Here is a 13,810-nt window from a genome sequence, read left to right on the forward strand (position 1 = left end):
TGACAGCAGGCACTGCATTAACTAAATAAAAACAAAGTTGTGATGACAAAAACGATGAGGAAATCTATTGACATTTTCATCGACAAATAAAAACTAGACTGAAATGTTAGGGAGGGACGAATTTGGAAGAGGTCCAATCAGAAGAGAGGAAGTAGAGGTTAAACAGTTAAATCTGTCTGTGTATTGCACGTTCAGATCTTAATACCATTCCATAATAACAGATTAATAGATCTTGCCAATGAGTTTGGACATTCTAAAGAAACAATAGTTACGGTTTTCTTTTACTAAGTTGAGACTAAAAGACTCAGACTTTTAGTCGACTAAAAACTTGACAAAATAAAAACCGGATGAGGTTGACTAAATATGATAAAAACTAACAAGGACATTTGACACTAGAGCTGTGCATCTTCACTGATCTCACGATTCGATACGATTCGATTATACAAGTCTACGATTCGATTCGATTCGATTATACGATGCATCTTCAATCGATGCATCACTTTTTCCGCAATACATGATTTATTTTTTCTCACTTTCTTTTTTCTCACTGTGTGGCTACTTTTAAAATAAAAGTGCATTTGGAATTGCATTGTATTATGATCCATAATTAAAATAAACAACTGCATGTACTTACATTCTATTTTATTTGATTATATATATATATATACCTATATATATATTTTTTTTTTAATAATCGATTTTTGATATTTGTTAATCGATTCAGAATCGTCCTATTAAGCATCGCGATGCATCTCTGAATCGATTATTTTCGGCAGCTCTATTTGACACAGGACTAAGACTAAGACAAAATGAATAAATAGACGGCCAAATGAACACTACTGCTAGGGCTGTTTGCACTGAAGTGTCCCGGCTGCTCTACATGAGCTAGCTAACAGATGCTTTTGTCCTGCCGGCAGGTCCAGAAGCTCCTCCGACAGAAGCAGCTGGAGATCGGAGACTTCAGTGTGTACTGGGACACCGAGTGCTGCATGCTGGGAAACCTGCCTGCAAACCAGATCCAGGTCACACAGCAACAGCAACTATTACAAACCAGATGGAATCATAAAGCATAGCAACTTTCTCATTAGACAAGGATTAGGCTTAATTATAGACAAAGATTTCCCACGGTTATGGAAAATCTGCAAAAGTCATGCAATTTCAAAATGTTATTTTCCAGGCCTGGAAAAGTCATCGAATTAGTAAAATCGAGTAATCTTCTGTGGATAATCTTCCACATAATGTAACATAATGGCAAATTTGTTTTCTGTAGCTGTTGACCTAACATAGCTCTAATATGTGTCACTTTTAGTGCTTCTTGTATTTTATATTAAGGTTTTTATGGAAAATGTGTGTTTTTATTTCAATAGCTTCAAGGTAATGTGACACAGCAACTAAAATCCAATTAAGAGGTCTGTCCTATTTGTCGAGGGTAGTAATAATTTTTGATATTGATTCAGAGTCACTGCCACACATTACATGGAAATTCTATTATGGATCCTTGAAAAGTCATGGAAAGGTTTTGAAATGTCATCAATGAAATGTGTTTGAACCCTGTATAGACCGTTTCACTGGAATTCTGTTGCTAGTTTGGACACATGTTTATTTCCTGTTAGTCATTGTATTAGCAAACAATGCAACAGGAAGTAAGGCTAGGGCCAATTTAGAATGTTTATTTTGTCAAGTTGAAACGGTCTATAACCAGTCTATATCCATAACCGAGAAAATTGACTGATCCTGCACGAAAACCAAAACAGCTTACAGAGCAGAAGTCTCTTCACAACCAGTAGTTGAGTGGTGTGCTCATAACAGCCTAACCCTGGTCTTGTACTAGCCAGCCATAGATACGATGTATCTACATCTGGAACACAACTCTTGAAAAGTGGTTAACACCCGCCCCCCAAGACAAGAAAAGAGGCGTGACAGACTTCTGGTATTTTATATATTTTTATGGAAAATTCACGTCTTATTTCATTACCTTCCATGTAATGTGACTCTCACGCACTAAAATCCAAAGAGATCCTATTTATCCAGTGTAGTAATAATTATTGATTCAGAGTCACCACCTCACATGACATTCAATTTGGATCCTTGAAAAGTTGGACTTTCATCCATTAAAATGTGTGGGAACCCTGCAGTGCTAGATTGACGTTTGTACTGTTTGGTTCATGTGCAGGAGGCAATGACCAAGTGTATGCAGAGCCGCGAGCATCAGTACATCTTTGAGCCAGTGTGTGCCTCGGTGCTGCTCAGAAGAAACGCCTCCAAGGAGCCCCTGAGGTCCCGCCACACCCCACGAATCACAGGGCAAGTTCAGCTGGAACCCATGTCCTTACGCCTGTCACAGGTTTGTAACACGTCGTCATAACCGCTTGTGCTAGGATGCTAAAGATGCTAATTTCCTTTTACAGGTCCTATTTGTGAGGTATAACGAGGCAAATCCGCTTTCAGAGGCTGTGGTGGGTTCATATTTAAAGCTTGCGTGTTTGTATACCAAATCATATCACATCAAACTAGAAGACCTAAGGAATCCATTGGGACCAGCGGCCATGTCAACCTAGCTTGTCAGGAATGGGGCTAAATACCGTCCAAATTTAGGCAAGATTCTGGTGAGGGAAAAAGTGCCATGGCCATCCTCAAAGGAGTCCCTTGACCTCTCACCTCAAGATATCTGAATGAGAATGGGTTCTATGGGTACGGTTAGGGCTTTACACCTCGAGTTGCATGCACTTTCTGTCAGAAATGTGTCTTCTCTTTATTTCTTATCATCAGGGTATCTGTGGGGTCTTGGAAAAGTATTAAAAGTTGATAAATCAATTTAGGTAAAATTAAGACCCTTAAAAAGTATAACAAAGTCTGTATTGCCATTTGAGAGGTATTACATTTTGTAGCTATTGCGCTGATTGTGTTAATTGAGCATATCATCTCATATTAATCACAGAACCCTGAATTTAATTGATATATTGTGGCAGACTTTGTGATATGAGCAAAGATTGTATCGTTGTCAAATAATCTATGTAATATTGTATCGTGATGAAACTTGTGATTTACACCAAACTGGCAACTGCCTGCTGATTAGCAGGTGTCACACAATTGAACAGGTGCGTTCAGGCAGAGCAAGTGACTGTGTGACCATGTCTGTCCTGCCTGTATCCCATCAGATCCAGTACCAACAGATCATGGCTTTCCTCAAAGAGCTGGACCGCCGGGAGAGAGAGATGCTCTACCGAAAGTGGAGGCCCAAAGTCCCTATTACTGGGAAGTAAGTTCAGACTAGGGCTGCAACTAACCATTATTTACGTTGTTGATTAGTCCGTCGATTATTTTCTCGATTAGTTGTTTGGGATCGGGGTTCTGATCAGCACTATACTGTATGATGACGAGACGAGATGGGAGTGAGAATGTGTTGGGGATTTAACTACTGAATGCTGGATAGTGATTGGCTCCAGGATTCGTGATGTCACGAATCATGCTAGTTAACCCATTGATACCTGATGCAGCATTTGTGTGCCGAACCACCGCTGAACGCCAGGATTTGGGGGGAGTTTCAGGAAGCAGAAAGTCAGCAGACAAACGTGATCAGCTCACGTCTCGTTCGCAGTTCAAATGAATGAAGTAAACGCACACAACGTCTCATTATTTGACACTAGCCAGTTCCTCCTAGATACTGTATCTGCAAAACTATCTGTATCTGACGAGAGTTCCTTTGTTCGCCCGGTTAGCCACGGTTTGTTTTGCTAGAAGTTGGCACGATAGTTGGTCCTTTGTGATTCCCCCATGTTGGGTGTGGTTTCTGAATGATGACGCGTTCCGCAGTGTCTCTATTGCTCTCAGTGACACTCCTCCTATATATAAAGTCAAAAAAGTAACCCAGAGTGTGAAGGAAATATTGCATTTGGGCCGATAACATAATGTATGTCCATGCTTTGTGCTTCCAGCTGCCTATAACATAATGTATGTCCATGCTTTGTGCTTCCAGCTGCCGGCAGTGGTGGATCTTTGCCATTGAGGCCAACTTAAGTGAGATTCGGGAGCAGCGACGGCGGGGCAGTTGGGACTTTGCCCTAAAGCGGGCGCGAGACGCCCGGATCTACACCCACCTCTACTTCACAAGGCTCAAGGGAGGCCCACTCACCCCTCATGAAGAGGTACTTACAACACTATTCCATTTCATATCAAGGACATGCATGTAAAGTTGCACTGGGGAAGATTTGTATGTAAAAACGCAGGCATCTTCTCAGCCTAAATCACAAAGTGAGGCTGTAACCGAGTCATTAGCTGCAGGGACGCAAACTAGTCACCTTTAGGTGACAGTCACCTTTTTCATCCCAAAATAGGAGGGTTTCTGATATGTCTGCCCTGGTGTCCGTCACCTTTTTCACTCTCCATGACTTTGCATCCCTGATGGTGTAGATTCCCCTTATTTACCCAAGTTAAATTGTGCTGGCATGGACACTGGCAGGAAACCCTCTTCACACAGGAATGACCCATCCAGTCTTGAGCACAGAAAAAAAGAGTCTCCTAAACAGCAGTGAGTGAATGGTCAATCAAGAGAGAGCTGGACTCACCAACGTTAGTTCTGCTGAATGAAACATTTTTGGATGTATAGTTAAAAACAACAACAAAGATTTAAAGCTGCAATCAGCGATGTTTTTGCGTTAAAATAAGTGTTAAATAGCTCTATATTCTGACAGCAATCACTGAAATAGAGTGTTTGGTCAGTGACTTGGGACCCCCAACCCCCCGCTGTCCTCTATTTCTCTCCTGTAGTCCTGCAGGCAGGGTGGACGTATCTCTGCAACTGTCACTCATAAGCCACTTTCACACATGAACTCCGGATCAGGTCAGGGTTGCCCCCCACTGAGCCTGCCCCGGATGATAGGTGAAGTGTACCCTTTCACACATGAGGCATGTTGCATTCACACATGAGTAGCACCTCCGCAGAGTTTGTAAAGTAGAGAGGGGGCGGGCGGCGGGGGTGGGGGAATTTGGGCATGACCACACAGTTGTGAAAACTAAAAATACATAATGGGCGATAACTGCCTAACGTTCACGGCATATAATCGTTTGCGCATAAGGTTAGCAAGTAATTAATTAAACAACCCTACAACTCACGCCCAGATGCATCGATTTCCTCGAGTCGCAAGCAGTACAAACAAAACAGGTCTTTGCTATGTTCAGTCCTAAAATGCCTCAAACCTACTAGAATTATACAGAATACAGGAAGCTAGACGTTTTTACCTTCAAAATAAAATAAATGTTGTATTACTTAGTAACAAAAAATCAGAATGTCGACTCACTACGGGTTAAAATTGACTTTTCGAAGGGAGCAGATATTCTTCCAGTTTATCTCCGTTCTGTATCTTTCGAAACACACACAAAAAAACATTACACGTGCATTTACTTTATTTAATTGCCATTATTGCGAAGGTTATATCCGGAAGTTTTCGTTTTATACTGCCTGACTTGACGCTACTTGGAATTTGCACGAACGCTGTGTAAACGTTAAATCAAAGACATGAACGCAACCAGATCCAGATACCCTACCTAGCGATGTCCAATACTGGGAAGCGGGACGACCCTCGCGTCCAAAAATGCTTATTAAATGTGTGTGCTGCTGTGCGAAGCAGACATGAAATCAGATCAGAGCCATGAGCCTTTCAATCCAGCAATCCACAACATGTTGGCTGTCGCACACGGAGCAGTTTTGAGCTTCATTTGGAAACCAAATGGCATGTGTTTTTTGCTCGCTCATGTTCGACTATTTATATAATAATAATCTGTCACGATCGTCTCTGTCCTCATGCACTCACGAGCTCACGGAGCTCTGGAGGGGGGGGGGGGGGGGGGGGACAATACGCTTCTGCGACTACGGCTGGGGGTACACTTCCCTCCGGCTAGGACGAGGCTCCGCGGGAGCGCGCATGAGCCGCATGCAGACATTCACACATGACAGCCAGCCGTATGGCCTCTAGATAACTCCTGAATTCCAAACATGTGTGAAAGCAGCTATAAAGACTCACGGATGGTGGCTTTGGATTCGGGGTGAAAAAATACATATAGTCTTGTAAAAGGCATCGCGATCTGACCTTCCGTTTCCAAGAACATTTCTCTGATTGGATAGTGGGAGGTCGACAACAATCTTTATCCGATAGAGGACAGCGGGGGATTGGGGGTTCCAGAACAGAATATAGAGCCATTTAACACTTATTTGAACACAAAAACATCGCTGAATGCAGCTTTAAAGCTATACTATGCAGAATTCTCTGCATTTTCCTAAACTGTGGGAAAGCCTGCACGCACTATGAAAGCCTCCTGTGTGGTTGTGTGGTTGTGTTTGCTTTGCTGACCTGCTGTTTAAATTGCAGGACGAGCTGGACAGAGTGGAGGATGAGCAGACGTTGGAGGAGCTACAGAGTCTTCGAGAAATTGTCCACGACTGCTTCCGAAAGCAGGAAGAGATCGCAGAGGCAAGCCATGATGATTTATACAGCCCACAGCAGGGGCTCCCAACCTTTTTTGGGCGTATAAACCCACTTTGATGTCACAAATATCTAGGGACGCCAGACATTAATTAATTAATTTTGTTTGTAATACTATTTGTACTGCTCTGTAATACTACTACATTCTGGGATTGAATGTTGTATTAAAGTTCCGACTTTAATATCTTCTGGGATTACTGTAATCTGAATTTTTTGAATTCTCTGAATTCTGACATTAAAATCAGAATGCTGACTTAAGCTCAGAATACTGACTTTTTCCTCCGAATTCTGACTTTTCCTAGAATTCTGACTTTAATCTCAGAATTCTGTCTTTAAACTCAGAATTTAGTAAATTCTCCTGAGAATTCTGACTTTAATGTCATGTGGCCATAATCCTCTTCTGTAGTTTTAAATCTGGTGTAATAAAAAAAAGAAAAATCAGGCGACCCCACACGGTTGGGAACCACTGGCCTACAGCTTAACAGGGCATTAAACACACCTGCTTTACTGTAGAAGGAATCTCCTGCGCTTCAACCCCTCCACAGAGGGAGGTCGGTGCTCTCAGAACAGGACAAAACAATGTAAACAGGTCAATGGGCCACTTCCAAAAGGACTAACCCAATGAGTGAGCTGGAGCACACAAAGTCACTTAAATAAATTTAATAAAGGTACAAAACTGACGTTTCGACGCGCACTGCGTCTTCTTCAGAGTCCACCTGCTTTACTGTCCAAGGTCTTTGTGAGCCCAAAGGAGCCAGAGGGCACGGAGGCAACCACCTGCCTGACAAAAAACTGCTTATCTGTTAAAGGAACAGTTCACCCAAACATGAACATTCAGTCTGAGAGAAAACCAGTCACCATTGAATTCAGTTGTCCTGTACTGAAGTCAATGGTGACTGGTTTTCTCTCAAGTTGTGCTGGCCTGTGTGTTATATGGACAAACTTCACCTGCATTTCAACTGGCATGAGGGGGACGAGATGATTACAGAATTTTCATTTTTGGGTGAACTGGTCCTTTAAAGTCCTGTTAAGAATGCCTTGCTTTATACTTGCTCTTAAACTGACACATGAATTCTGTCTACGATCAGCAACTTTAAACCACTACGTCTATATTTGGTAATTTCGCTTGTTAGTCTCGGCTCCCAGACGATTGTCTGGGATCTTCTTGTCAAAAATAGTTGTTAGAACGGCTGCTAACAAATATATATGCCCGTTTGTCAAGGACACGCCTTTTTTAAGATTTTAATTTTATGACGCAATTTAACATAGCTCCAATACAGAGCATGAAACTGGTGTGCTGCAGAGTCTATTGTTATTAACTCTCGTCTTATTTCCACCCAGTTTTAACATCACCTCTTTCTCTGCTCCCAGAGTGTGCGAGAGCCTATCAGTGACCCTCCGCCCTGTTCACCCTCAACCGCCATTCCAAAGAGTGGCAGCTCTGGGATGATCCAGTACCTGCAGTCCTGGTTCCCTGGCTGGGGAGGCTGGTATGGAGACACACAGGAGGTCCCCGAGGAGCTCCTACCAGGCCCCGCCGACTGGGATCTACTGGGTGAGACCTGAAAGCACACCTCCAGTCAGTGTTTCTACCTGTTTAACAGCTGATGTTCTCCTGAAAGCCCCCCTGGCGCTGGTTAATAGTCGCACGCCATCCAATTCTGTGCTATGCTATTTGCATAAACTACACACGCCGAAAGATGTCCCTCAGAATTCGCTATCAGAATTCTCAACAATCGGGCAACGGATTTCGTCTTACTTACATACTTCTTTTTCACTTTTACTCGAGTGAATACGTTGAATCATTACTTCTGCTTTTACTTTTTATTACACAAGAAACTGTACTTCTACTTCAGTAAAGAATGTGTGTACTCTTCCCATCTCTGCTCAGCGGAGACAGAGGACTTGTTTGACCCATTGGAGGACTCTCAGACACTGAACACGTTCACCAGGAGAGACCATCTGTTTGCCCGGCTGGAGTTCTTACTGGAGAAGGGTGCAGTGACCCTCTGCCACCAGGACCGCAGGGGAGGCGCCCTCACCGAGAGCGGCGTTATCCAACTAGAATTCTCAGGTACACTGTGTGGAGATGTGGGAAGGTTCCTCACTGTCAGCTTCTATCTATGTTGTTTGTCCCTCGCTTTGCTGTTAGTTCCAAATTGTCATGTAGACTTCATTGATTGTTGTGGGGGGAAAAGTTCCACCTGTTCAGGAATTCACATACTGCATGTATAATAATTCAAATAATTCAAATGTGACTTGACTTTAACCATGTTTCCACAGGGGTGAACTGAAGGTGATAGTTGACTTGAAGTATGTTTCCACAGGGGTGAAGGTGATAGTTGACTTGAAGTATGTTTCCACAGGGGTGAAGGTGATAGTTGAGTCTCTCCCTCGCTCAGAGTCCTCCCTGCTGTCTGTTGAGCTGGGGGGTTTGTTCCTCAGAGACCTGACCACTCAAGGCACCATCTTCCCTGTCCTGGTGTCACCCAAAACGGTGAGCAGCCAGGGAGTTCACAGACATGTCCATCCTCACTACGTGGATATCCAAATGAACATGATCAAAATGACTTATCATATCTTTTAACTCTCCATGCACTGTTGTAGGACAAAGTTGTTGTCGCCATTAACCAGCCTTTTGAGCAGTCCAGCAGTAGCTCAGGTGAGATTTCTGTTTTCTTTCTTTCTTTCTATCTATCGATCTATCGATCTATCTGCTGTGCTAGCTCAGCTGCTGCGCGGCCTCGCCCGCCCTGTAGCTCATTGAGCTTGCCCTGCAGCTTGCATGCGCAGCTCGGCCACTGCGCGGGCTCGCCCGCAGCTCGGCTGCAGCGTGCCCTCACCCGCCCCCATGATATGAATTCTTACGAGACCATATCTGCTTGTTTAACCCTTGTGAATGCTTTTGCTAATGACTTACTTAAACAACTGTGTGTATATAAATATACATAAATAACACATAAGATAGATATAGTATAAATATATATATATTTTGTTCTTTTAAACAGTCAGGGTTAGCTGGGTGTAGGAGTAGCGGCGGGCCCTCTCCCCACCAAGCTAAAGTGAAGGCTTTTTGTTTGGCAGAGTCTTCAGCCCCGCCCGTGTTTGAGATGATCTATGAGCGGAACCCTGTGAGGTGTCAGTTTGAGAGGAGACTGGAAGTGAACACGAGTCCGCTGAACATCATCTACAACCCTCAAGCCATCAAGAAAGTCACTGAGTTCTTCTACAAAGGACGGGTCCACACTTCAGGTAAATCAATGACAAATATTGAAATGTGCAGCCCTCTCCTGATGTGTGAGCATTAGAGATGAGCCACCCTAATCCACGTGTATGCATGAGCTGTCCGCCAGCCATTAATCCGCGCTAATTATTTAGTACTATTTATAGATCCCCGCCCGCTGTGCACCCGACATTTCACAACGCTATGAATGAGCGATTTGGGGAGATGAACTTACTGTTTCTGCTGCCGTCGGTGCGATCGCTGCAGTCCACTCCAAATAAACTTCCATGCTGTATTATAATACAGTCCAGCACTTGCGCATGTACTGTAGGGGTGGGACAAAATATCGATACTCACGGTATCGCGATATTTCCACTTGCGATACGTTATCGATACACTGGCACCAAGTATCGATATGTTTATTTAATTTTTTTTTTTTTTTTTTTTTTTAAATAAACAGGCTAAAATATTATGCTGTGTGTGGTAGTTGAAACATAGTTTCAAGTTGACGTTTATTTATGTTTGTAGTTGAAACAAAAACATAAATACTGTAGGCTACATGAATGGAAATGTTTGATCATTAATATCTACTTTTAGAAATTATATAGGTAGGTAGGTTAAATAGGTTTTCTTGTTTTAATAATAATAATAAAAAGACTTAATGTGTAACTTTTCCTCCGTGGTATCGAAAATGGTATGAGTGAGTGAGTGAACTCTGAGAGAGTTCATGTCAATTCTGCTAATAAATACATAATACCTGCTTCTTGCCTTTTAGGGGTATTTTTTTCTCTTCAGTTACACAGGTATCGTGATGTATCGTCTTCCAATATATCGATTATCACAGTATCGCTGTATCGTGATAATATCGTTATCGAGGGCCAAGTATCGTGACGATATCGTATCGTGAGCTACTCAGCGATTCCCACCCCTAATGTACTGTAGCATACTAGGCTAACACTATAGCTTTAAGTTTAGATCAAGAATGGATTGAGCTATATGGGAAAATAATACTAGCGCGTTGCATCTTCTCTTCAGTGGAGACTCCTGTTTTCTGGTGACATCATTGACCATATAAGGAGTTAAGAAAGAAGGCATCCCATCGCGTGGCTATTTGTTTACTACTGCCCCAGTGCCTTGGGTCCTTGTCATCTAACAATAGGCGGCTAACATAGGTGGCTAGCATGTGCCTGACGAAAAATTAAGCTTAAAATACGTTCATAGACTAGATAACATAATTAATATTAATGTTCCTCATGAATGGTACATCATTTCACCCGCCTGCAACCCATCCGCTATTAATCAGAATGTTTATTTTTATGATCCACCCCGCGGGCAGCGCGGTGATAACTGCAGCCCGCGCATCTCTAGTGAGCGTACATTTTGTTAGTGCTCAGGAGTAGGATTGTGGCGATCATGAATTTTGCCATTGCTGTTTGTGTTACAGCTGATGTCTGCATCATATATATTTTTTTTTCAGTATTTTATTTTCAATTTTGTATGAAACAATACAAGACAGACAGGCTCAGACACATGGAAAAACAAAAAAACAAAAAGAAGAAACATGCATCATTGACATTGAACATTGCAATGTGGTGCTACCAGCTGCTCAAGGCGCTTATGTATGTAATAGATAAAGTGGTTGGGATCTCACGCATGGGGTCCACAAGACACCAGCCGGGCAAGCCAACCATCACCCCCAACCTCAGTCACCTGTCATTCCTGACCTCGTCAAAGTGGGCCAGAAACGCTTCCCAGATAGTTGAGAACCTCCCAAGCGAGTTGGTCCTCAGGGACCTGAGTCTCTCCATCTGTATAACAGAAATCATGTCCATCAGTCAATGTCTGCATCATATATGGGGGGGGTGGGGTCTAAGCATAGATACAGTCGGCCGTGGGGGAAAACGGCACAAAGGTATTTTAGAAAACAAGGCAGATTTATCACATACTCATCTCACACTTCCTCATATCTTGCAGTATTACATATTATAAAATAGCAGAAACAAATGAACAGTGCGGATGAGATTTGCTTAAAGTTGAGCTTAAACACCATTTGCACAGTTTGTGACTTCCTTATCGTGACAACTCCGAGTGAAACAGGGAAGAGAGGCGGGACATAGCGTTTGGAGCAGTTTGTTTTGACCGTTGAAAAGTGAGCATGTCTGGGACGAGGGACTGAATGTTGAGAGATTGGTCGAGTGCCCTGCTGCAGTGCCTCTGAGTCTGAGCAGAGGGAGAAAGTAGTCAGTTAAATTTATTTACATTTATGTACATGCTGATGTAAGCAAACTGTAGATTTTGTTTTAAATGAAGACAAGATGGTTGGATTTTGATGTAAAAATCAGAAGAAATTGAATTCTTGTGAATTTTTTGGCATACATTGCAGGGTTTTCCCCAGAAAAGTTGTTAGGCCCTGTGGCAAGTATCTTTTGATGGGGTCTGGCCAAGTGACAGGCTGATGGCAGCATTAAGGTTGGGCCCTATAGTTTCTGTGATACGAGTCATGGATGGAATTGAGAATTTAACACCTTAAGTGCCATAGCCGAAATAATTCGTCTTACATAATCCAACGCTTAAGTGCCAGAGCCGAAATAACTCGTCTTACATAAACATTTATTTTTTTTGACGGTGGGACATCAATCAACAACTTTTACATCTTCGAGATCACTATTGGAGCAAGATAATGTGTATAATCTATTTTACCGACCCACTAAGTGTTGACAGTGCTCCCCCAGACGACCGAAATCAAAGAAAAAACTGCCGCGGGACCAAGCCGTTCAAGGAAATGCCGTGGCGATTTTACAGTAATCCATTCAAGACTTGTCTTGCCTGAGAGCGGCCGCGCACCGGCAGCAGCACACAGAGAGCGGAGAGCGATTTGCAAAATAGATCATAGGTGAAACACACTTTGAAACACCTCAGAAAGGCCAGAATCAACATCTGCCCATCGCCCACGCATTCCCCGGCCCATCTTGACTCGCACAAGGAGCGTCCGCACGCAGGCAAGCAGGCAGGCAGGCACACAGGCAGGCAGCAGCAAAAGCGCTTCTGACACGCCCGCTGTACAGCCAGGAGGAAGGAGGAGAAGACACACGGAGGGAGGAGTTTGAATGAGAGGGGTGTTTCCTGTTGTTATGGAGGAAATTACTGTTCAAAACTATTGTTTAGAATGTCTGACGGTCTTACTGATGCCAAAAATGAATGGTTAAAGTGACTGTTTCACAAAAAGCCATTTATCTCTGAATAAATTTCCAGACGCTGAAACCATGCTGTACTCAACGGCTAATATCTACATAACTACTAACTCTGCAAACTAACTCTTTTAGACAGAGAAAGCACACATTCTATTAGTTATTTTTAGATGATTGGTGTTCATGAATTCTTAACAGAAAAGAATCCTCGTCTGTTCAAAAATGAGCCAGAATCGTCAAAAACACCCCTGGCACAACTTACCTACAGGAATGAAAACATGGCTGGCATTCAATGTGTTAAGATGCCTTCCATAGAAAAATTAGGCAAAAAATAAAGACAAATTTAAACAAAAAACAAAATAAAAAATAAAATCCCCAATGAAAAGTTTTACGGTAGGTATATTGATTCAAGATTCACTTTAAAAGCCACAGTAAGTAATCAGATTACAAACAAGCAATTTGACTTAGTGCAAGTATGCAGCACAACAGTCACATCAATAGTGGAAGACAAATTCTAGAGATTACAATTGACATTGTCCCAGGAAAAGGTGAGAACCATGCCAAAGTAATGCAACTCACACCATTGGAGCTATTTACCACTAACGACTCACTGCTAAAGTAATTACTCGTTTACCAATGTTTGCCCTCGATTTCATAAATGATCAGCAGATCATTTTATTTTAAACTGATTTACTTATTTCCCAGGTTTTGGATATCAGTCAGAGTTGGAGCTGAGAGTGGCAGAGGCTGCTAGAAGGCAGTACAACAAACTGAAGATGCAGACCAAGGCAGAGATCAGACAAACCATTGATCAGCTGCTCGTGGGAGAGTTCATTGTAAGAACGATTCAATGGATGGTGTAACAAGATTATTGGCAATTAAATTATGTCCAAGTCCCATTGCTATGTTTGCCTTTGTAG

General features: G+C 42.6%; 1 protein-coding gene across 1 annotated transcript in view; it reads left to right on the forward strand.

Annotated features, from left to right (window-relative positions):
• The window catches only part of vps13d (vacuolar protein sorting 13 homolog D), a gene marked incomplete at its 5' end in the record, with an annotated part of 162,147 nt that overhangs the window by 21,096 nt on the left and 127,241 nt on the right, over positions 1-13,810 (forward strand). The window contains 11 exons of the mRNA XM_083657137.1: positions 918-1,022; positions 2,174-2,344; positions 3,159-3,259; positions 3,977-4,145; positions 6,366-6,467; positions 7,851-8,034; positions 8,371-8,553; positions 8,846-8,976; positions 9,087-9,141; positions 9,564-9,731; positions 13,596-13,726. Of these exons, the coding sequence (XP_083513263.1) occupies positions 918-1,022; positions 2,174-2,344; positions 3,159-3,259; positions 3,977-4,145; positions 6,366-6,467; positions 7,851-8,034; positions 8,371-8,553; positions 8,846-8,976; positions 9,087-9,141; positions 9,564-9,731; positions 13,596-13,726 (1,500 nt within the window). The remainder of the gene's footprint in view (positions 1-917; positions 1,023-2,173; positions 2,345-3,158; positions 3,260-3,976; positions 4,146-6,365; positions 6,468-7,850; positions 8,035-8,370; positions 8,554-8,845; positions 8,977-9,086; positions 9,142-9,563; positions 9,732-13,595; positions 13,727-13,810) is intronic.

The sequence above is a fragment of the Poromitra crassiceps genome, assembly GCF_964638095.1.
Source record: "Poromitra crassiceps genome assembly, chromosome: 20".
NCBI classification, from domain to species: domain Eukaryota; kingdom Metazoa; phylum Chordata; class Actinopteri; order Beryciformes; family Melamphaidae; genus Poromitra; species Poromitra crassiceps.